General features: G+C 42.9%; 1 protein-coding gene across 1 annotated transcript in view; it reads right to left on the minus strand.

Annotated features, from left to right (window-relative positions):
- Positions 1 to 502: 502 nt before the first annotated feature.
- Positions 503 to 25,335, minus strand: part of CDK15 (cyclin dependent kinase 15) — a 78,584-nt gene continuing 53,751 nt past the window's right edge. Inside the window, exons 11-14 of the mRNA XM_008687370.2 lie at positions 22,459 to 22,507; positions 15,341 to 15,480; positions 4,663 to 4,805; positions 503 to 2,212 (exon numbers count right to left, since the gene is read on the minus strand). Of these exons, the coding sequence (XP_008685592.1) occupies positions 4,696 to 4,805; positions 15,341 to 15,480; positions 22,459 to 22,507 (299 nt within the window). The 3' untranslated portion in view covers positions 503 to 2,212; positions 4,663 to 4,695. The remainder of the gene's footprint in view (positions 2,213 to 4,662; positions 4,806 to 15,340; positions 15,481 to 22,458; positions 22,508 to 25,335) is intronic.

Genomic DNA, 25,335 nt, shown 5'->3' on the forward strand with positions numbered 1-25,335 from the left:
GCAGATGCTTAACTGACTGAGCCACCGAGGCACCCCAAGTATGTAGTCTTTTCAATTGGTTTCTTTTCACTTAGTAATATTCATTTAAGCCTCCTTCATGTCTTTTTCATAGCTTCATTGCTTGATAACTTTTTTTTGTGTGCTGAAGAATATTCTGTTGTCTGGATGTACCACAGTTTATTTATCCACTCTGTCACTGGAAGACATCGTGGTTATGTCCAAGTTTTGGCAATTATGAATAAATACCTATGTGTCGGTTTTTGTGTGGACATCTTTTCAACTCCTTTGTGTAAATACCAAGGAGCATGATGGCTGGATCATACAGTAAAAATATATTTAGTTTTGGAAGAAACTGCCAAATTTTGTCTTCCAAAGTGGCTGTACCATTTTGCCTTCTCACCAGCAGTGAGCGAGAGTTCCTATTGCTCCACATTCCTGTCAGCATTTCATGTTGTCGGCATTCTGGAACTTGGCCATTCTAATAGGTATATAGTGGTTCATACACATTAGCTTTTTTTTTAAATTAAAATTAAAATTTTGTAAATAGATTTTATTTATTTGAGAGAGAGAGCATGAGGGTGGGGGGAGGGCAAAGGAAGAGGGACAAACTCCAACTGAGCACCCAAATCCCCCTATGTGTTAGCTTTTAGCAAGGTCGCAGTCTTTCAAATCATGATCCAATGCTAAATATCAGCTGCATCTTCAAGAATTGTGTAGTCTATAGATCTGATAGGTATATGATTTTTGGAAAGATCATACACATTGGAGACAGACATGAGGTTTGTACCTTAACTCCGGTATACCACCATAGATGAGTTATGTAACTTCTTTGAGTCTCAGTTTTCTCTTTTGTAAAATGGAGGTAATAAATTAATAATAATTACTTAATTCAGTGAGTTGTATGAATAAATTGTGTACCTTCTCTGATTTTTTTCAAATGATTAATACAAATATGTATTAATATTTGTAGAATGGGGCTTAAGACTGTACCTTATACCATACCACAACTAGCTTTTCTCTAGGTTGGAAAGCCACATTCACTGTGCACATGTATTTGCCCCATAATCCAGCCCACACAGTTTCATCTTTCAGGTGTGTTTGGAGAAGTTTAGTCAAATACCTTCCTAAATCAAATACTAAGGTAGATTTCTTTGGGCTATTTGTATGCATTTGTCCTCTTCCCATCTCAGACTTTGGGTACATTGGTGTTACTTCTTAATTCTTTCTTAATTAGTTCTTCCTTGTTCTTCTAAAGGATATATAGAAGTCTCTGATTTCTAGAGGCTACTACATTTCCTGAGTAGATGATCCCTTGGTGAAGTAATTTGAGTTTGCCTGGCGTCTTTGAGAAGGAGTCATTGCGGCAAATGATACATGTGTTGGCTGAGACTAATCTCTCCTTTTATTTGAGGGTTGTGTGTGTGCACACGCATGCGTGTCTGATGGTGCAGCAGGGCTCGAATTACGTCTTTGGAACTCTGTGTTCCCATCTGTCTATTCAGTATCTCCACCATCAAATCAGAGCTTAGGTTCCTCATCGCTTTTGCTATCATCACCGATAACTGAGATTCAGTAGAAGGAGATAGCCAAAAAATTTAAATCTAACCAGGAGTTCAATCCAAACTTCTAAAGGACTGGGGTAGTAGTGTATTGTGATAATCCAGTTAATGAAGAAAGAAGCGCCCTCTACGAAATCTTAACAAAGAGTCTTAAGCAAGTCCTTTTGTTGACAACTTTATCCAAGAAACCATCTTCCCTGAGACTCTTCTGAACTTTAATCCTCTCCTTGCCACAGAAGTCCTTTTGTTGGGGGAACTTGTAAGTGAACACAGGAGGGACAGGCCGCTGTAAGCACCAGCTCTGTCTCCAGATTCTTTTAATCATTAGCCTCTCATCTGGCTTGTAGTCCTTCTGGCCCAGGGATCTCTCATTCAAGTCACAAAACAGATGAAATTCAGAAATCCTCTTCTCAGACTATTTCAGTCTGTTGTCTAATTTATGAGCCAACCAATGTTAAATTCTAGGCAAATGACAAGAGCAATAATCATTCATTTCTTTTTCTTCAAGTATCATGTCCATTGCCTTGGACCTCATATTTACAGTATTCCAGGTCACAGGTGTTGGTATGAAAACCCTGGTCCATTGTGTAGTTAGATTTGAAGCTTCTTAGTAAGGCAAAGCAAATTAAAACTGAAACAGCAGCAATGTAGCCCTGAAAGCAAATGAAGAATAAACAAAATCAAAATATATGAGTCAAGTCGAGTAAGGAAAACCTGTTAAACATTAGTGCAAAGTTATTGATGGAATTATATATATAGATGGAAAAGGTAATAATAGATTATAACAGAGACTACGTCTTACCCCTGTAATAATAACCAAAAGAGCTTAAAATATAATAAAAAGCAATCTCCAGATATATAAACTGCATTTGTACCATACTATACCCCATTGTTCAAAACATGCCAAGCTTTGAAATAACATGTGTAAAGTGCCTGGCACACGATATGTACCCAGTAAATTTTAGTTCCCCTCTATTTTTCCATTATAGACATCAGTATACTTTTTTTTTTTTCCATTCCTGAAACTGACATTTTGAGGATCTTATAAGAGTTTTAATTTTGAGGCATTGCTGCCAGTTACAAGTCCTAATATCCCAATTTACATTTTGAATCTCCTGGAAAGTGAATATTTTAACATAAATTCAATTTAGTGGAAAAGATTTACAGGCCCCAAGTGTCTATGTGATTACCTTTAGTCTGTTTAACTCCAGCACACCCAGATTTTGCTGATCCCAAGCCATTTATTAAACAGTTTAATTGCTCTAGATTTTCCCTATTGTGGTTCCTCTCCTACCGGTTTTATCTCCTTACATTAATACCAGGGGCCTAGGGACATCACGAGGTTACTCCAATAGAGGTGAAATCTGCCTCCTCCCTTTCTCAGTTGCTGGCACAGGGGCCAAGTTTGACATGCTGCATTTAATTGACCTTCTCTGGTGACCATTTTATATCTACAGGTAATAATCCTCTGTGGAAAGTCACTGAAGATCAGAGAGGCAGGGTTATCTCCCTGTCTTCTGATTGCTTAGTAAAATAAAATAACAAAAATACTAGAAGTAATAGTAATGCTAATGGAACACCACAATCTGAGACCACTTCCATCAATGTCTTTGATAATTTTATGAAGGGCGAATCCTTACTTTATAGAATGTAGCTAAGGCACATCCTATTTTCATAATTAGCAGGTTTAAAGTGACATAATTACACAGCAAAATCTCTGCTTTAGAAAATATGGTGCTTGGGAAATACCATATTATTGTGTTGCCTGTTGTAATTCCAATTGCACATTATCAAAATACAAACCTGGGAGTTGCATAAAATGCTCTGAAAAACAGCTATAATTCTAAACTTCCCTGACCTTTCCAGATTTCTAAATACAATGATCTTAGAAAATCCAGAAGGCAAATATCTCTGATATGTACAAGCCTTGAAATATCAACAGCTAAAGAGAGGTCCAAGAGAAAGTGGCAAAGAGCTGAATTCTGCCATGTGAATGATGTTACGAGGGGGCAGGTGTGGGGGGCATGTCCATGGTTACCATCCAGGCCCCAAAATTTCTGTCAGGAAGCATGGCCAAGCTGTGGTTGCCAAATGGGCTGTCAGATGGGCCTAATGTTACGGCTTGGGGATATAACCAGGGTCACCTACGGGGCCTGTTGACTGGCTGGCTTTGTGCATGGGTCCCACCTTGATTCCTCTGTCTGGACTACTGTCCCCTCTCCCCACCGGGGAAGGCCAGTATGGGAAGTGCTCTTGTTATATCTAGGGATGTCTATACTATAATAGCTTTTGGGGTCATCCCACCTGGCTTCCTGTGCCTACCAGAACCTCTTTTAGGGCATGGTAGTTTCAGAAAAATTTTCCATAACACCCTTCTTCCTCAAGATCACCTTGGAAGGCTGGGCTACCCTGGGCTGACTGAGGAGAGTAGCTGTGTCTGAGACATTGTGAATGGCTCCCCATCAGGTCCTTGTTCTCCAAACTCACCCCAATAAGAGAACTTCCTGTAACCAACTATGCAGAAGGGGTAGCCTGTCTGGAGCAGTGATGACTAGATTCTCACAGGCATCAAAAATCATCTCCTGAGTGGGGCCAGTCCCTGAACCAGTCCTGGGAACCATGCAAATGGCCAGGGAGTCATTTGCACCACTACGGTGACCAAGCATCCTGGTTTACCCAGGGCTGTGCCAATTTTAGCACTGAATGTCCCACATCCCAGGACACTCCTCAGTCTTGAGCAAACGGGGATGGGTTTTGACCTCTGAATTGTCATATCAGCTGATGGAGAGAGCTACATAGTTAAGGGAATGCAACGTGCCCGTGTGGTACTTTATTCCACTTGTATCAGTTAAAGGCTTTATAATGCCTTGTAAGTTTTGTCTTAGGAGTCTTACTACTCCTCTGGGACTGACAGAGATGGGTGATGCACAGTATCATCCTCCTTTCACAACCTAAAGAGGCTAGGCCACCTGTCCCTAGAGTGGGAATAAAGAGCCAGGCACAGAACAGATGTGCTCTGAATCTATGAACAATGTCCTCTCCTCCTGGCAGTGATGGATTTTCAATTCTGTCCATAAGAAGACTCACTGTTGGGACCCTTTACCTGAAAGGATGTTGGTGATGTCGCTCCCTCTTTTCACCAGCATTTGCTAAACTGGGCTGGGTGGTGACCTTTCTGGTAAGAGACCAAAAGGTCACACATTTCTGGCTTTAGCCTCACTCCCGAAACTGTAAATAAAGACTCCTCTGTAGGGAGGAAAAGAGAAAAGCACCAACATATTATTTCCTGGAATGTTTCATGATGTATTTTTTATGTCTGTTGTAATATTTGTTACCTGAAGAGACATCATAACCTGAGGCAGACTTACCCACCAATAATTTAACTGACTCATGGGTAACTCACTTTATTGAATCTACTAATACTTGTCAAGTGCCTCCTATTTGATTCAATTCAACACATATTTACCAAATGAGCACTTGGGTAAAGTGTTATGCTAGGTGTTGAAGATCCAAAATCAGGAATAGGACTGGGGACACACACACTAACAAACAAGAGCTGAATGTGAGGTACAACTAAAGAATTATGACAGCCCCCCTCCCACGTTTCCACTGAGCACAGGAAAGCTTGGACCATGAGCCATGAAGGAAGACTATACTTTCAACAGTCAAGAAATTCCAGGGAGGATCTTGCTGGCTGAGGGATCAGCGTGAGCAAAGGCAAGGGGGAAGGAAAGTGTATGAGGAAACTGCAAAGTATTCTTGCATGGTTGGAGCAAGACAGACAAGTAGATGAAGTTGGAAAAATGAGTTGGAACTGTATGGTGAAGGAAGTAAATATCAAGCCAAGGAGTCTGGACATTAGTCCCAGTGATGGCAGGCAATGAGCATCATGCTGGGGCTAGATGTGTTTGGAAAATTTTAAATCCTGGTGCATTAGTTACATCAGGCGATCTATTTAAATAGACCCTATGGTGCAATTTTTGTAAATTAAAAAAACTTTTTTTGAAATATATGTATATACGTATATACACACACTACCTTTGCCCTCTCATTTATGTATTGGGTTTGTTCAGTATGCTGGCGGTTTGCATTTTTACAAATGCCTGCGTTTAAGTGTGTGCTGTTCCTGGGTGCTTACTACGCTTAAATTATAGGTCAAGTCCTCCCAAAGTTAACGTTTTAAGGAGCTCATCGGCAAAATGGGGATAGTAAAACTTCCTGGAAGGTTGCTATAAGTTTAAAGGAGATAATACATTCAAAACATTTTGGGTTGTTCTTGATACACAATATATTTTTAATAACAGTAGCCTTTGTTCCAAGCCATCAGCACAGATAACAGCTGGGAAAAACAGCAAGAGACAACAGCCACATTGTCACCAAAGCATGTCCACAAACCTACTCAGGACCTCTTTTCATTTGGCCATTGCTTTTCCAAGGCTCACAATCTGCACAGACCTGGACTGCTCTAAATATCACACAATTTAACAAAATGAGAAGCTCCTAGCTTTGGCACACCAAAAGCATAAGATGCCTTAATAATACTGTTTGCTGGAGGCCGCTCACACCGAAAGAGAAGAAATAAACCTTCAGGGCCATCTCTGACCTGCTTGGCCCAGACATGGCCTTGAATGCCATGAGTAGTCTGGAGCCTTGAGTCCTTGGGTTTGGAATTACACCCTTGCTAGGCTGTAAAGGGGAGACATCAAGTTTTGTTGGTATGCATAATACATTTTCACAGGTACATTATAATACACAATTTTGTATTCTACTTTTTTCTAGCTCATGTCATAACATAAATAAACAGCTAAAATAAACAGTGTGTAAACTTCACAGATTACTCTCAAATCAACTCAAACCCAAACCACTTTGGGAATTTCCCTCAGGGAGAAGTGTCCTTTTGCCTTGGGGACAGTGGCACAAAGATTTCCCTCAGGACTCCTTGTCCCTCAAAAGCAGCAGTACCTCAAAAGCCAGGGAGGAGGGAGGGAGGGAGAGAGAGAGGGAGAGAGAGAAAGAGAAAGGGTAAAAAACGGGGGGGGGGGACGAAAGGGAGAGGAAGAGGGAGGAGGAATTGGAGGTGGAGAAAAAGAGAAGATAGAAGGGGAAGAAAGAAAAGAGAAAGAAGGGAATTGGGGTGGCGGGAGAGAGAGAGAGGGAAAGACAGAAGGAGAGGGAGAGAAGAGAGGGAGAGGGAGGAAGAGTGAGGGAGAGACAGGGAGGGAGAGAGAGACAGTGGGAGGGAGGGAGGGAGAGGGAGAGAGGGAGAAATTCTCTAGTGAACAGTGTTAGGAAAGCAACCAGTTAATCAAAGTGATTCCAATTCGGCCCAGGACTGCCCGACTCTCCCTCCGACTCACAGAAAAAGAAAACAAAAACAAGAAAAAAAAAAAAGGAAGAAAGAAAGAAAGAAAAAGAGAAGGAAAAAAGCAGCAGAGCCGTTCTCCTGCAGCAATCTCACAGATGCAAAACCTTCCATTCGACTGACTCCTCATTAGCTTACTGAATCTGACAGCGTAATTATCACAGCTGCTTCGCACTTAGAATAAATAAATACGAAAGTGGGTGTTTAAAATTTTTTGAGAAGGAAATTCAGTCATCTAGACAGTCAGTAGGACAAGTTTATTTAAAACTTTTAGATTCTTATGTATTTAGATCATTTCGGAACGAGATAATGAGATAGTTGTCTTTCAGTCTAATTGAGTTCCTAAGCTCCTGGCTGTTGGCTGTCACCCCTTTCAAACTTTGCTTTAACTTTCCTTCCTTTAGAAATCGGATCCTGGTGTCTCCATTTACTCTTCCTGGGCTGATAACCTGGTGAAGGCTGGGTGCACTGGAGTGCAGAAAGTGACTTAATGGGATTGAGGCGCTAAATAACCTTTCACGGGAAACAAGATAATCAAACCTCTTTTACTTGCCTGTAATGGCTGAAAGAGAAAGCGCCAAGTTGAAAAGAAAGCTTGGAAATTAAACCATCATTTCAAAATGTCTTGTAATGTCCCTGTCACGTGGTTTTTGCACTACCCTTACACATCGTCAATCCATCAGCTGGAGTTGCTCTGTGCATTTAATTATTCAGAGTGCGCTCAGCCTCGTGACTACGGGGTAATTTTAGCTCCTGTGTATGTATATAGGCTTCGCATCTTCAAAGCCCAAAGGATCACACAGTACTACTTTAAGCTGAAGTTGCTAACTAACACAGGGTGCGCTTAGAACTCTGACTGGGGGCACAGCACACATGCATTTCCGATTAAAGCAGATGATCTTTCCTTTTAAAATTAATTAGTGCCTATTTATCTTTTCCTCTCCCTCCCACCTCTCATTCTCCTAGGACCACATTTATGTGAACCCTTGCATTGAATGAGTTAAAAGATTTATAAAATAAACATCCTGTCAATCTGGGGGTAAAGGAAACTAATGTTAACCCACTGTGTAGACGGAGAAATTGAGGTTATGAAGGCCAATAAGGCATGTCACGTTGGAAAAAAAGAAGGAAACTCAGGTCCTTTAACTCTCAGTCCAGAGCCTGGACTCCCTGTACCATTTGCCCTTCCTCATTCTTTGAAACAATAAAAGCAACATGACATCAACATCAAAGAAAACGTTAAAAAAGAAAAAAGTTACCCACAATGCCCCAAAATGGCAAGAGCATTTTTATTTTTGTATGCTACCTTTCAGTTTTGTTGATATGCATAATACATTTTCACAGGTAGATTATAATATGCAGTTGTGTATCCTACTTTCTTTTAGCTCACATCAAAATAGCATAAATATTTCCATACTACCTCACACTCCAAATTATTCTAAATGGTTACATAGTACTAGATGCTGAGTCAATATAACAACATTATCCAATTAGTTCTCTAGTGTTGAATATTTAGATTGTTTCTTTTTGTTTTGTAATTTTTAAAATACAATTATAGACAACAGTGCAATAAACATTTTTATGCATCTAGGGTTCTTTTTTTTTTTTCCTGTTCAATTGTTTCTTTGAAGAATTTCCAGAAACCAAAGCTTAGGGTTGAAGGTTGTGACCATTTTTATGGCTCCTGATGTGCATGTCATAAGGCTTTGCAAAGGTTGTTCCCTCTCACAACACCATCAGCAGAAAATCATTGTACCACAATCTCACTAACACTAGGAGTCATTAGGTGGGTGCGGGGGGAGGGGGGGGGATAACTACTTATCAGTTATTTGTATTTATTTAATCACTAGGCTGTCTTTTTATTCCATGGTTGGTATGCTTTTTTAATGTAAATTGCTATTTTATGCCTTTGTGCAATTTTTTGTTGGATTCCTGAAATTACCTTACAAAACTGAGCGAGTTACAGTAAAACCAAAAAAGAACCACCATTGATTAAGAAGTCTTAAAACCTAAAGGTGACTGTGTATTACAAAACAAACCCAAAAAACAAAAAAAGAAAGAAAAGAAAAAAAAAAGAAAAGGAAACAGAAACTAAGACAAGATGACATTGAGGATTAAGAAAGAGGTCAGGGGTATCTCTATTAAACATCAAACTGGGGGTGCCTGGGTGGCTCAGTCAATTGAGCATCCGACTCTTGGTTTCCACTCAGGTCACGATCTCATGGGTCGTGGGATAGAGCCCGAGCTGGGCTCCGCGTTCAGTGGGGAGTCTGCTTGAAGATTCTCTCCCTCTTCCCCTCCTGCTGTTTGTGTGCATGCATGCACTCTCTCTCTAAAAGAAGTAAATAAATCTTTTAAAAAAATAAACATAAAATTGAAGCTTCTTAATTGTGAGATATTAAACACATTACCTGGGACAGGTGGAATCTTTCTTGGGAAGGCTCAAAATAAACATAGAGCATTAGACAGTAGAAGGTCAGACTGGGTGTCTAGACCTTGGTTCTAATCTTTGTTTTCTTACTAACTTCCCATGTGATCCTTAGTAAGCAGCAGTGTGTAGTGGGAAGAGTAGGGCTTAGGGGTCTGACTTGAAGTCAAACCTGGGCTCTCCCACTTACTAGCTGTGTGATTCTGAGCAATTTCCTTAGCCTCTCTCAGTCCCAATTTTCTAATATGTAATGTGAGGGTAATAACTCCAGCCTCACCAGTTAGTCTACCAATTGAATGAGAACTTGTATAAAGCACATACGTGCCCAATAAATGACAGCCACTATTCTTCCCGGGGTGTCAGGGATGCAATCTTTGTAATGAAGATATGGAAGAGCAAGTCTCTGAGATCCTCTCCCGCTCAAAGGGTCTCTAATTTTGTCCTTTAACTCTTTCCAGGATCTTCTCTAATGCACTGGAATCCCTTGAGGACATCTTTGAGCGTGGAAGGTGAGTGAGTGTGTTCTGGAAGACACATCCTAACTTCTTGTTTCTTACTGTACTGCTTAAGTACTGAATAATGGAGGATTTAAAAGGCTAGAGAGGGTGATCTGAATTAGGTTACAAACTCATAAAGGCAGAAAAGAGAGGTCTGGCTCATAATCTCCCTTCCTTCCCATCCCCTGAAACTTTGCCTCTAGAATGACAGAATATTCTGGCTAAATTTTGAGTAGACAATAAAAGCGAGAACAGAATAGACTTGAAATTATTAGCATATAAAGCATGAAACTGAATTTCACTAGTATGTGATAAAGAATGTTTAAATTGGGGCACACGGCTGGCTTAGTCTGTGGAGCATGAGACTCTTGATGTTGGGGTTGTGAGTTTGAGTCCTATGTTGGGGGTAGAGTTTACTTAAAAAAAAGAATGTTTAAATTATTGCAAGAAGCCATACAATAAGGAATAAAAACCATGATGGAACGGGAGTCAGGATTGTGCCACCGTTGTTAAAAAGAGGACAACCTCACTATGATGTTAGATGGTATTAAGAGGAGGATGACATTCCTCTCCCTGGATGTCCTTCCTACCCAACCATCCAGAACCCAGCATCTTTGAAGGCCCACCCACAAAGCCATCATGGATCCCCAGAGCTGGAATTAATCTCACCTTCTTTGAATGCCCAGAGCACTTTACACTTGAACTGTGGCTGTTTATATACTTGTCTCATTTCCTTAAGGACTATAAGCTCTTTGAGGACAGACTGTTTGACTAATTCATTTTTGTATTACTCGGTATCATACTAATGATCCTCAGTAAATCTTTAATGAATGAACCGGAACAGAATTCTCCCACTACATTAGAAGTCTGAGTCTGCAGTGGGTCCGTAGTCTCAGAGATAAGCAAAATAATTGGAACAGGTCAGAATAGAATAATGGAACAAAAATGATTAAAGAGTGAGAGAAACAGAATCTACATTGGGGGGAAGGGAAGCCAAAGTAATTCAGCCTAGAGAAGTGAGCTTTGGAAAGTGATACCAAGGGATCTTCAAATATATTAAAGAGGTAATTAAAAGAAGGCCTGAAATTCTTTTATTGGAGCAAAACAAAAAATTACTCAGATGTTAATGGGGGCAATATGGATAAGGCCTGCTGAAGAGCTTCCAGAATATAGACACTAGGGTGTGATGCATGGGAGGGGGCAATGCCATGCCTTCTATGCCTGCAAGTAAGAAAGCATTTGATGATGACAGAGACTCTAGTGAGTCGTTTTTGCAAAATTACTTGTGAAACAATTATAAGCTTTCAAGTTTTAGGATTTTTTTTTTTTCTTTTTCTAAGATGCTGAAACCTGTTTTAAAGGAGAAGGGGGATTTAGTCTAGGAAGGACTGGGAGAGACTCAAGTCTGGGATTTGGAAAGCAAAATGGGACCAACCCACAGAGAGAGACAGCCTTTGATGTCCTGACGATCAAGGACCATGGCTTAAGGACCAGACTCTTAAATCACGTGGCATTTACTGCCCCAGATTAAAAAAAAAAAAAAAACAACAACTTCTGTGGATCAGCCTCTGTGGTTCAAAATGGCTAGCTTCCAAAATCAGTCTTAACTTTCCAAGGGTAACGTTTGGAAGTCTCCCTGCAAGAACAGAGTGGAGCCAGTTTCTAGAAAGGGCAGCTTAATGATTTTCTACTCCCCCCACCCCCAAATCATTAAACAGTGTTCCTCTCCCAGAGCCCAAGTTCATGCTGAGGGCAAAGGGAATTAAACGAAGAAGCGGAGCCTGCAGCTAAGATGAGAGAGTTGCCAAGGACCTAATTTTAGGTTCTCGCTGCCCCAGCTGACATTCTGCGCTGCTGGCTCAGCCATGAGGACCACAAGTGTGGTTGCGAGCCGGTGACCGACACGGGAGAGCATCCCCCTGGCCATCTGCAAAAGCAATTAGTTTGCTGTTGGGTGTGTTTTGAAAGAGACTACCACTAATTTCTCCATCAACACATGTTTCTTCAGGTGTTCAGGAGTCAATAAGGGAAAATGTCAGTGCTTGGCTGAAGTTCCCACATGCTTGCTGTTCTAATATTCATGCTTCTCCACTTCAGAGTGTGCTCCAAAAGGGAGCTAACCTTGGAAACCTTGGGGTTTTCATGGCGAGTACCTCCCTGCTTCCTCTGGCCGTGAGCTTACTGCCACCACCTAGGGAAAGTCTCAGCTTTGGCTAAATATCCATGCGTACAGGGGATCAATTCCTGCCCATCATGGGGAATTTCTCTGCCACTCTTGCACTGGGATTTAGGCTGTCCCTCCACTCTTCACATATTTTCCAGCCACAGGTTTCATGCTCAGATTGTCTTCTTCAGAGGGCAGACAATAAAAGCTGGCATCTCTCAGATCAAAGGGGAAACGGAATATATTTTAAAGTGACAACTTTGTTATCCTACAACCAGAATAATAAAATGATATAAATATAAGCTCCTAAATGCTTCCATCCTGAAATGCCACCAGAGAGCAAAATCTCCTGCATAATTATGGCAAGGAAACTCTCTTTACAAACCACTCACAAGAGCATGTCTTATTTTGGCACAATTCTTATGCCTGGGGCAGCCCACCAGGGAGACAGAGATTGTGCGTCCCTGCAGGTTGGGAACCGTGATAACTGTCTGGTGCTCTCTCTCTGCAAAGGAGGCTCTTAATAAAGGCTAATTGCCACGGGCAATGAAAAAGGAGGCTGGCACTGCCAGGCCAAGGGAGCGTACCCTTAGTAGACATGTCCTTGGTAAGGGCTGCTGCTGTCAAGGTGTGCAACTGGCCCCAGCTGCTCTCGATTCCTCTGTTTCTCTCCTATTTTCCTGGTGGCTTTGCTTTCCCTGTCTGCTTGTCCCACGTCCTATCTGTTGGTCTGTCTCTCTGCTGATTTCTGCAACCCCTCCCACATGCACACATACATACACACGCCCGGTCCCCACCACCCCCTTCCCTGTCTCTTGGTGCTGGCCCTTTCATCTTCTCCCTCAGGGATTCGAGATGTCGCTGCAGGAAGTGCTTGTCGGCCGAGGCGGCAGCAGCAGAGCCCTGTGGCTTTGACAAACCTCATTTAATTGGGAGGAAGCCAGGAGAATTTGAAAGAACTGAAACATCCATGAAACTCCTTTTATCAGGCATAATTTAAACTCTGCATGGAAAAACCCCTATATGTATAAAGAAAAGTCAACTTCCCTCCTGCTGTGAGCACTCCTCTGCTCCCCCCCAGTGCAGGCAGGCTCCTGCAAGATTCCATCTTTTCATTTTTCTAAAAGTGTCAAAGTAGATTTGGGCTCTGTGGCTGGGTGAACAGAGAAGGAATACAGATAGGTCTCTCTCTTACACCCGCACATGGGTGTGCGTGCTCGCACGCACGCACACACACACACACGCAGCAGATCCCCTCTGTTGGTGGCTCTGCTTCAGATGGCATCAAAACCCAAGTTTCTAACAACGCATCAGTTTGGACAGTAGCTGTTGCTTGCTAGTTACTTTTTATCAGGGCAAAGCTTGTGCCCAGGACATTTTGAAGGTCCCCAGTGGTTCTCAGTATGTAGAATAATAGATCTGGAGGAGGGCCAATGAGGGAAGTCTCGCTGAGTGGAGAGAAGGGAGTGTGAGTGTGTAAGAGTGTGAGTGTGAGTATGCATGTGTGCGTGCACTCCTGAACATGGGTGTTTGCCTGAAGTGGTAGTTAGAAGTCCCAGGCCCAAGAGAAGAAAGCTTAAGAGGGATCTAGGGGCTTAGACTGGGAACAGTGTATTGGGATGGGAATAGGGGAGAAGATGGGGGTACAGTGGGAGTTAGGGTACTGGAAAGGGAGTAAGAATTGTAGGTTGCCTGGAATGTCTTTTGTTCCACCCATATGCCAAACAGCGCCCCTCCCCTCCTTCCAAATTCCAATCCAGATTCACCTCTAGTCCAAACTCTCTCATTTGAGTTATTCTAGTTCCTCCCAAGAATTGCCTTGAGCACACAGATATTCTGTGAACATCTGTAGCTGATTATGCACAGACTTTAGCTGTTTAGATATGATTTGTGCTAATATGTGTACAAGGGTGCCCTGTTTCCTCTTCCTCACCCCTTTTCCTCCCACGCCATAGGATCCTTGAGGTCAAGGACAAGCCTCTTTTTTCCCTCAATTTTTATAGCACTTAATATGTTCTTGACACTTAATGGCAACTTAATAAATCCTGATGACTAACTCTTCCTACAGGGTTAAGTAAGACATTAACCCCAGTTGTATGATTATAGTTATTTTTGGAGATCCTAAATAACTCATTTTAATAATAAAATGCCTCAAGAAGTCCCAAACTCAGAGCTTTGGGCTGTGGCAGGACAATGTCCTAGATACAGTGGAGCTATGTTTGCAGACCCTGGAGGCTTTGGCCAGACTGTATGTCCAGGCCTCTTGGGCAGCAGCTCCTCACTCTGTCCTGATTGTCACCCCACATGCCATCTCAGGTCCCTCTTCCCAGTCTGAGCCCCGACAACTTCTGTTTAGCTTTCTTTTCTCCCACTTAGGGCTTCTAAAAATTGTTTTCAGGGACCCCTGCATGGCTCAGTTGGTTAAGCGTCTGCTTTCAGTTCAGGTCATGATCCCAGGGCCTTGGGATCGAGTCCCACATCGGGCTCCCTGCTCAGTGGGGAGCCTGCTTTTCCCTCTGCCTGCTGATCCCTCTGCTTGTGCTCTCTCGCTCTCTTTGACAAATAAATAAATAAAATCTTTAAAAAAATTGTTTTTAGTTGCATAGTGATTGTTTCCAAAGAAACCCCACCTAAGGATGGTCCCCCCGAACAGCCAGGCCATGACCACACTGCCCACATCCTCTGCCTAGCCCTTCCTGGCCACATTCTGAGAAACATGAGGAGAGCTCCAGCCACATGATCCCTCAGCAGATTTCAGATTTGGAGGATGACTTCAGGCCCAGGCAGCAAGGCTGAATTCAGGGTAACTTGTGTTTCCCCGTGGGCGGGCGTTGGGCCTGGGAGGACACTCCCCTCCCCCCAGCGCCCCACCAGGCACTTCCTTCAGCAGCATCAAATTACCAATCAAGGCAGGCCAGCTCTCCTCTTGTGACATCTCCATGTCACCTATCATCTTACTCTTTATGGAGAGAGAAGGGGGTTGTTGCAAACTCTGGTTTTGCTTCTCCTGGCAGATACTGGGGAAAACAAACAACTCAGAGGCGACTTTCATCTCATCCAATTTCTAAGACTGTCTATGTGAAATGTGTGGATCGTTACAAGGAGGTCTGTGTCACCTCAACCCACCAGTGCTTTAGAGTTTTAGAGACTCTCGTAGAAAACTCAGACAAGATTGGGTCCCCTCTTGCTTCTCCCAGGTAAATCGGCCCCGAAACTCATTTCTGGTTGCAAATACTACAGTTCCCCAGGGCTCAGAGAAAACACTTAGACACTGAGACTTACATGTGTGCATGTACACACACACACGCGCGCGCGCACTCCTTCACTCACCGTTGGGAAGCTGGTGCAGCTGAGATGGCAGGGCACTAAAATAGTCATGAACCAGGGCCTCCTGGGCTGAGACGCGGTCTCTAGGAAAGCCTCTCAGCATTTGGGAGGCCAGGTTTTCAGCCTCGGGAGCCCGGCCCAACCTGGAAAAGTGGAAGAGAAAAATAGTTACTCCAGAGGCCTCCCTTCTAGAAAAATAAAGGGGGAAAGAAGAAAAGTAGAGAGAAGGAGATGGCTAGAAGAGTTTCAAGTAGAATTTTCCTGGGATTAGTAAAGTTGATGGCAAGTGGAAAAATAACCCCCCACTGGAACGCTTACCTATCCTCACTATGCTCTCATTCAGCCACCAGCTCCCCACTGGCTCTGGGTACCATGTATATATACGTAAAGGACCCAGAAATATAATTATAGAAGCAGAAATGTGTAATTAAGGATACTGCTTTGAGGGACAGTGCCCACCAAGCAGAAAAGCCCAATTGGATATATGTTCCAAGGGCTGCAAGCATAGCATTCTGGAGGGGAGGAAGGGAAAAAAGTAATTTTGGAGGGTGAAGCTTGGGTGGAAAACACCCTTATTTACAGTGTTTCTGAAGCTCAGCCCCCACAGTATTACCTAAGAAGTGCTCTTGGTTCCCCCTGAGATGCGGCAAAGAGAGAGATAACTAAGTGCCCAAATTATAGTAAGGACAAATCCTCAAGTTGACCTGTGTTGAGTTGTAAATTTGGAGATGAGCAAATCTGTTAGTTGAACAACTACCATGTGCTAGTAGGTGATTGGCTCTGGAAGACACAAGGAAGACTGTGCCTTCTGACAGCTTAGTCTAGGGGAGGAGTCGGACACTAAATCATCATAGAGACGCATAAATACCTGTGCAGAAAAGGCCCAGATATCTGACTTAGAGTGGGAAGAGCTGGTCAGGGAAGGCTTCCCTGAGGAAGAAGCATTTGAGCTGAGTGTTGAGGGCAGGGGAGAGGCAGGTAGTGCAGGTTGAGATCTGTGTGTTCAAAAAGACCCCGGGGATGAGGGGAGAAGAGTGAATTTAAGGAGAGGAGGAAAGGCCAGTTGGCTGGCCTAGGACCAAGGGAGAGAGGGGACGGATATGAAGCTGGGAGGGTGGCAGGGGCTGATCCTGCTGGACTCGTGAGTCTTAATTTTCCTATTTACTTATAATGCTTGAAAGTTTTTGCTAATCTAGTGCCAATCATTTAAGTACATCCATCCTAGAGCCCACAGTCAGGTTTACAAGTGGAAAGCCATGAGACAGAAAACTGCAGATTCCAGGAGGCAATTAACCACAGGACTGATGTCTGACATTCAGAATTAGGTTGCATGGCCACGCAAATCCCCAATTAAGCAAAAATAAATGAGCTTATTTAATGTCGAATATACATACCAACCTAAATAGACAAAGAACTGATACCCTGCCCTTCCTGGGTGCCCATATGCAGTAATGCTGGAAATCCTGGCCCAGAGTTGTAAGTTGCCTAATTTTTGCATAAGATTTACCTAAGAAATTTTAGGTATCTGATCCCCATGACATAAAACTGTTTCTACAAACAGATAACTTTACCCTCAAACTTAGCAGTCATTGCTTCATAGACTTAAGATAGAGGAAAATTTGCAAATCCCCAGTCCTTGCCAATTTCCAGGCTAGTTAAAAGAGAAGGGAACATGGGGTGGAGGCCTGCTCATTAGCTTGAGGCCTGAGAAAAGGCCAGAGGTATTTTCTCCATCCGGGCTGTCTTGCCCAGGCACAGGTTTTCAGGGCCAATGAAAGGGGGGTTTGGAGTGGGGGAAGGTGGTGTAGATCACTAGGGCCTAATTTCAATCTGAAGGGACATTCAAGGAAAATCTTGTGAAAAAAATTTTTATATAGTCCACCCTTGCTATAGGGGGTGGGGTGAAATGTGTGCCAAAATCATGCCCTGAACCCACTCCATGAAACTCCAGGGGGTGCACGGGTGGGTAGGTGTTGATGGTGGGGGGGTGGTGATGCATCTCTCAGCTTCCACCTCCACAATCCCACCCCAGTCAATGGTTGGTTCTCTCCACACAGTCCTACACATTGGCTTACAATAATAGAATCGTTACAGAATTGCTCTGTAGACGGGAGCTGCAATCTCATTGGACAAGGAAGGCCAGGTGACCTATTTTGAACCTGTGTTAGCATGGCACACATACTTTTTGTATTTAGACTGTGGTTATGTTGGGTGGCTGGGAAAGCCAGGAAAGGAAGTAGTAGGGACTCATATAAGAAGAACTGGCTTTTCCCACCAGATGGATAAAAGAAAGGAGAGTAGGTACTGATCAGCAATATGAAGACTTCTTTTTTAGGACTTTCCTTTTCAACTAACCCAACCCTTCCCTCAAGACTGTATCAAGGCTTTTAGTGGGGCCAGCCTTTGTTCCAGTCTCATGGCTTCTAGGCTATGACTGCTACCACCCATTTCTCCTGCTCCTTCCTCTCATGGGCCAAGTGCGTGTTGATCTTCCCTGTCTAAACCACGTCTGTGCCCTCCTGAATATGAGCCTTTACTAGCAGCACTGACAGTGGGACCATCCAGTCTGGCCAAGAGTTCTGCTACCTCTTGTGATTGGCATATTGCATTCTCATTTGGGAGCTGAGAAAAGAGCTCCGGGAATGCAAATGTTGCTTCTTTGGGCACAGATGCCAATTTACTTCCATGTTTGTATCGTCTGCTTCTTTCTGCCATCTATAATCTTACTTACTATCCACTGCCTTTATTGTCACATTTCTGTAATTTGCTACCTCCTCTAACTCTTGCTAGGACAATTCTTCACTGGTTATAACCACTTTGGAAATGAAAGTTGGCATGAAAAGTGACATTAACGAAAGTTAATTTGCCTACCAGCACCTTTCCATATAGACTAGATGTTAATAAATATTATGTGTTAGAGGGAAACAAACCATCAGAGACTCTTAATGGTAGAGAACAAACTGAGGATTGATTAAGGGAGGTGGACGGGGGATGGGGTAACTGAGTGATGGGGATTAAGGAGGGCACTTGTTATGATGAGCACTGGGTGTTGTATGTAAGTGATGAACCACTGAATTCTATTCCTGAAACCAACATTACATGGTATGTTAACTAACTAAAATTTAAATTAAAAATTGAAAAAAAAAGTATGTGTTAGGCTTGTGATGTTAAATACCAAACATGCCAGGAGCATCTTGCAGAGTTAAGAGAACCCACCCATCCAATTAATGAGAGTCTGTTAGTAAAGAGAAAAATATTCTCTGATGAATCCCTCCTTCTAGTAACATTTCTAGGAGCAAGAAGTGTTCCATTGTCAACATAATACATGTTTATTGTAGAACACTTAGAAAATGTAGAGAAAGAAAATTAGAACTATCCCATCACTCTGAGATAACCCCCTTCACTTAAAGATAATCACTATTGCTTTGATGTTCAGTTTTTCTTCTTTAGTCCTTTATTTTTAAGTGGATACAAATGAGATTGTACTCTACATGCTGTTACACCCTACTTTTCCACTTGACTATCTTGATCATCTTCCCAGGACTTTGAACAGCCTTCTAGGAGATAATTTTAATAGCTACATAGCATTCTGTTATGTGGGCATACCATAATTTTCATAGTTGTTTCCTTGTTTCAAAGTTGTTTTCCTTTTTGTTAGGGGGTGAGAGGCTACCGTGAAAATCATGCTGTGACATCCTCAGTGAGAAATCTTTGTGTACCTGCACAATGATTTCCTTAGTATAAATTCTGAGAATTGAAATCCCCAGGTTGAGGGACATACAACATGTTCAGGTATTTGATTAAGAATACTAGCTAGTTGTACCAATTTCCACTTCCTCCAGCAGTCTGGGAGAGTTCCTGTCTCTGTGTCACGGAAAACAAATTCATTCCAGCAGACCTGAATTGCCACAGACTTTGTCGCTTATAAAAGTTGCTAAAAGAGGGGCGCCTGGGTGGCACAGCGGTTAAGCGTCTGCCTTCGGCTCAGGGCGTGATCCCGGCATTCCGGGATCGAGCCCCGCATCAGGCTCCTCTGCTATGAGCCTGCTTCTTCCTCTCCCACTCCCCCTGCTTGTGTTCCCTCTCTCGCTGGCTGTCTCTCTCTGTCGAATAAATAAATAAAATCTAAAAAAAAATCTAAAAAAAAAAAAAGAGGGGCGCCTGGGTGGCGCAGTCTTTAAGCGTCTGCCTTTGGCTCAGGGCACGATCCCGGTGCTCCTTCTTCCTCTCCCACTCCCCGTGCTTCTGTTCCCTCTCTCGCTGGCTGTCTCTCTCTGTCAAATAAATAAATAAAATCTTAAAAAAAAAAAAAGTTGCTAAAAGAATTCAAATTGTAAATCAATCCTACTGGAAGTGCTGGGTGTGAGGACATCCACATTTAATTTTAGAAGTCCAGAGTAGAAACACAAACAAGAAAAAATGAAAATCAGGCTTTGTGGTTGCGTGAAGCTCCATCCACTGGCCATCACGAGACGCATCCACAATCTGGTGCTTCTCCAGGGCCTGAGGCAATAACCTTGATTTCCCAGCACAGCCTGGCTCTGGGTATAAAATTCCCACTGCTATGACTGCCATTTACCTTTCCAGTGGAAGGGTGTTATCTGTTTGCAGCTCAAGGCTGGTCGTTGTCAGTTCACCTGGGTTCTTTGTTCTTTTCCCTTAGATCCACAGAAAGAGGAAAACGAGCAGAGATAGTGTGGGCACTATTTTTTTTCAATTTTTCAATTTGTTTTTATTTTGAAGTAATTTTAGGTTTGCAGAAGATTTGCAGGGATAGTCCCCAGAGTTATATGTTTACCAGCTTCCCCTAACGTTAGCATTTTACATAAGCATAGTCAAATGATCAAAGCTGAGCAATTAATATTGGCACAATGCTGTTAACTAAGCTGCAGGCATTATTCAAATATCACTGTTCCCCCCCCCCCCCAGTAATGACCTTTTTGTTGTTATTCCAGGAGAGTGGGTACTTTTTTGATATTGCCAGTTTAGGACATGGTAAAGCAGGCACCTACAATAAGAAATATATCCAACACTAGCAGGAAACAACATCAAGGAAGCTGTCCATTACCTTCCAATCGATCTGACAAGTGGGTGTGTACCTACTAGGCCCCTATCTATCTGGTCACCACCAAACCCCAGGCAATGCTCTGAGGTGTATGCATGGCCCATGCAGGGCTCTTCTGTACCTTGCAGAAATCTTGCAGAAAGGCCAGTGATACCTCAGCTCCTCTTTATCCATCACACTTGCAACCCGACTCAGTTGACAAAGTCACAGAGCCCTGTGTACCAGGTGAACCTGGGCTCCACCTTGCTTAGCCTGGTGACCGTGGCCAAGTTACTTCACTTCTTAGAATTTCAGTTTCCACCTCTTGGAACTGGGACTTTGGTTTGTGAGGAAGAAATGAAATAATACATTGCAAACATTCCACGGAGGGTTAGTTCAGTGACAGAGTCCTTCTCGGAGCCAAGAATTTTCGCGTGTGATTATCTAGACCAGTGTTGTCCAACAGAACTTTCCATGATGATGAAAATACTCCAGTTCTGCCCCATCCGATATGTTAGCCACTACTACATGTGGCTGTTGGGCCCTTGAAATGTGACTAGTGCAACTGAGCAACTAAATTTAAATTTTAATTTTAATTACTTTAAATGGCCACGTGTGGCTAGTGGCTACTGTATTAGGCAGCACGTCTCTAGATATTATCCTTGATTTGAAGATGTGAGCAAAGAGAAGCCAGAAGTCTGAGCTAAGACAAAGGTACAGCTGGGACGAGACAATGGGCAGAGGTGGTGGGTCTTGTGTGTGGTCAGAGATGCCAGAGGGATACTCAGTGAGTCCAAGTCCTGCTCAGCCTAGAAGGAAGGGCTGGTGCAGTGATAGCAGGGGGCTCTGGCACTTTCTTTGGCCCATGCAACAATGCCAACAGCAGCCTCATAGGGTATTGAGGTGGCTTGCGGGTTTGGAGTTACCATTTATTTTGGAAGCCAACAGTGAAATGAAAGAAAGCCTCAGGGCAGTGCTAATACCCAAATATCTCTAGCTGGGGTCGGGGAGCCTGACTATGCTGGCAAGAGAAAGTTTGCACATCTTGCATGAAAGGGTAAACAGCTGGTTCCGGGGGACCTGTCTCCAAAACAAGGGGGGGTTTCAGGTGACACAGTGAGCTTGCAGATAAGAGCAGAGAGCGCAGCCCTCCTGAGAAGACCTGTCCCTCCCAACAAGAGGTCCTTGGTAGCCCGCAGCTCTATATTCTGACCTCTCTGTGCTCTGATGTTCACTCTACATGGAGGCTTTTTAAAAAATGCATGAACAGTGAGCATGAAAAAAATCAAACAAAATTCGGTTGGGTTAAACCCTACCACATTTTCAGGGAAGAACAACGTTCAAACATTCAGTTAGGATCTCTCCCTTCTCCCCACCTGCGAGAGTGTGTTTTTCTTTGACATTTGAGCTGTTTCCCCTGTCTCTGACGTTTTCCTCACTGCCCTTTTTGCCTCCTCACTGAAGCAAAAAGAACAGAGCCTCGGCTAATTACTCTCAGATCAAATAATACTGGTTATTGTAATTGGTCATTGTCCGAAAACACTGAGTTCTTCTTAGCCCTGAGGTTGCCTGGCACGGCTTAGTTAGCTAACTATTCCGGGAATGTCTCTATTATCTGTTTTACTTTGTAAAAGAAACTAGGGATTTGTTGAAAGCTGGTAATAAAAGTCTGCCCTGGTCTGAGCCGAGACTGCGTGGAGAGGGCCTGGGAAAGCATGACCTCCATGAATCAAGTTGCCCCCCCCCTCCAATAGCCACTCAATGATGTTATTTGGTTTCTCTGTGTTGGAGAATAATAAACCCACTAGGTTTTCTTGCAGGCCAACACTCCCTCATTCTCAGGGCCTCGGGCATGGTCGAGGGGCACAAAACAATTTTAATGACCAAACTCACTGAAAGTAAAATGGTTCATAGAGAAAAACTAACACACTCACAGGTGGCTGGCTCTCCCAGAGGCATCTTCCTGGGCCCTATGGCCCCCAGAGATCCAGGTGCTCAGGGGCTGTGTGTTCAGCGGACTGAGGTCCAGGGGACTGAGGCCCTGCTTGAAAGAGAAATTTTCCAAGGTGGTGCTTACCTGTTCCAGACATTTTGAAGGCTTTGAGGCTTAGGCAGTGGGAACCATTCTGGAAAGCATACACAGACACGTTAAAAACCAAAAACAACCCTAAAATCCTAGTGCCAAAACATTATTAAAATTCTACATGTTCTTCTCAGTTTGGGCAAAGAGAGTTCAGGCATCAGGTAGGCAGAGTGGCCTCTTCTCACTCTGAATTTTCATGATTCTGTGAAAGGTCACTATTATGGGTTGAATTGTGTCCCCCTAAAATTGATACATCAAGGTACCTCAAAATCTGATCTTATATGGAAATAGGTCATTGCAGTTATAATTGGTTAAGATGAGGTCATGGGTGTGGGCCCTAATCTAATATGACTGGTGTCCTCATAAAAAAAAAAAAGGGAAATTTGGACACAGAGACAGACACGTATAAGAGAAACGACACAAAAGGACCCAAAGGGAAGACAGCCATCCACAAGCCAAGGAGGGGGACCCAGAACAGATGCTTCCCTCAGGGCCCCCAGAAGGGAACAACCCTGCCAACACCTCAACTTTAGATCTATCTAGCCTCCCGCACTGTGAGACCACAAATTCTGTGGCTTAAGCCACTCAGAGTGTGTGGTACTTAGTTATGGCAGCCCTAGCAAACTAATACAGTCACAATATTCACGGAAGTCAGCACACATTTATTCAACATCTACTGTGTGCAGAACATGTACCAAGTGCTGGGGAGAATACAAAAGAAACCAACAGAAACCTCCCCACGCTTGCAGAGCCCACAGTTCATTTGAGAACAAAGCATGCGTGTGTGCGCACAACACGTGAAAAGTCAGGTGATGAGCTCAAAAGTGGTAAAAGGGAATGGGACTAATTTTATATGTCACTTGCAGTAAAAATGGAAGTGAATTTTGGCTTGAATAATCCAAGGTGAATGATGATAAGATCTGTCATTTTCTTTGGAGCACTCTTTACAACACATGAATAACGGATGAACACATCTATTTCTATTATTCTTGGTATTGACACTATTTAACCCAAAATAAAACAACCATAAAAAGGGACAATTTCCTCATTTATTCAAGAAGTACTAACTGAACGCTTACTCTATGTAAGGGGGTAAGAGAAGCTGCAGGGCTATAAGCTGAAGCTCCTTATCAGATCTCTCTATTTCCTGCTCCAAATTGAGAAAAGAGTATTTCAACTCTCATTTAAAGTGATGTTTCTGCCTTTTGCTTTTCTTGGGCCTGAAATGTATGTGTTTTGTTTTTAAAAGATCTCTTCTTCCAGCTCCTATAGGAATGGAATACACCAATGCTGTTTATTTAACAAAGAATTTAATCCTAGTTAGGCAAAAAAATGATTTTGATAATACTGATATATTCATGTCTGTATATGCATTTAAAAAAGACCTGGAAGACTCTTCATCTGATAATGATAATGGTTCTGGGGTTTACCCCTTTACTTCTGTGCTTATTAAATTATTTTTTATTAAAAAAACACATTATTTTGTAAACAAACACATTATTTTGTAACTTCGAAAGTAAGTTCAATTAAAAATAGAATTTATAGTGCCAAGACTTGTAGAGTGAAAGGAGTGATCAAAGAAAGTGATTTCAGCAGAGTTTTCAAGGTCAGGTGTAATTAAATGAGAACGGCTCCGCTGGCGGTTTCATAGTCCCAAGTGGGCACAAAGGGAAGTGCTTGTATATACACCTTCTTTAGTATCTCTTCAGATGATTGTGCCTAAATTCAAATAACCAGTAAAGATAGATAAGAATATCTGGTATCTGTTTAGAATGTTTATTTCCAAACCACTTTCTGCTGCCTATTTACGGTTCCTCCCTGGCCAAAGAAAATTAAAATATTTCCTCATTCGGTCATCAACCAATTTCCAGTCAACATAATGAAATTCATTTCAGTGCTCTCCCATGTTTTGTTTTTCCCTTTCTAGAGCCCTATGCATTGTGTTTTGGGGGTCTTTAGTATTTTAAAACTATTTCCAACTTTAGCGTTGTTCTTGTGGGACGTGGATTTGGAACTGGCTGAGTCAGGGCTCCAACACTGCACCTTGGGTTCGCAACTTTGCAACTGTGGCTGCAGCTTCGCTGACACTTTAAGCAAGGTGGTTTAACCATCACCAGCCTGTTTCCTTAACCCAAGTTGGAGGTCATATTCGCCTCTCAAGGACAAAGTGATTCGTTGAATTTGGGGATTTGTGAGATACTGAATGTAAAGTGACTGCCTCTGAACCCGAAACAAAATAAATCCAATTCTTTTCCTTCTTTTGAGAAGTGGTGGGCAATAGAAAGCCTGTGCGTTTAGGACCCTGGAGCTGGATTTTGAGCGCGTAGTGTGGCGCTTACTCGCCCTGTAACCTGGGGGTGTTGCTTGACCTCCCAGAGCCTCGGTGCATCTCCTCCTGCCTACAGAAGGGGGATGATTATAGGTCCTGCTCCATCGGGTTCTTGTGAGAATCAGGATGGTAAGGGTAACGTTAGTATTTCCTCACTCTTTGCCTCTTTTCTTTCTGCCTCTTCTCTGGTCTGATGTACCATGTTTTCCTCTCTCCCCTCAGGTGTTTCTGCCTTATGCTTCTCCTTCAATAACTTGCAATTTCATTGCACTGAAATTCTAATGCACTCCGAGCTCTAGTTCTTACAAGCCCCACCTGATTTCTCCCCAGTCTTCAGCATGGGCTGGAGGTTTGCTTCTCAGCTGTGTGCTGTAGGAACACGAACATGGGCTAAGGTTCAAATCTCCCTTCGGCTTGTGAGCTCTGAGATTTGGGGGAAATTAACCTCTCTGGTTTAGTAATGCAGAAGTTTCCTAACCTGTAAAATGGGAATACTTTTCCAGTTGCTTGGGAGGATTAGATAAGATGAAGCACTTGGCATA

The sequence above is a fragment of the Ursus maritimus genome, unplaced genomic scaffold (genome assembly GCF_017311325.1).
Source record: "Ursus maritimus isolate PB19 unplaced genomic scaffold, ASM1731132v1 scaffold_1, whole genome shotgun sequence".
In the NCBI taxonomy this organism is placed as follows: domain Eukaryota; kingdom Metazoa; phylum Chordata; class Mammalia; order Carnivora; family Ursidae; genus Ursus; species Ursus maritimus.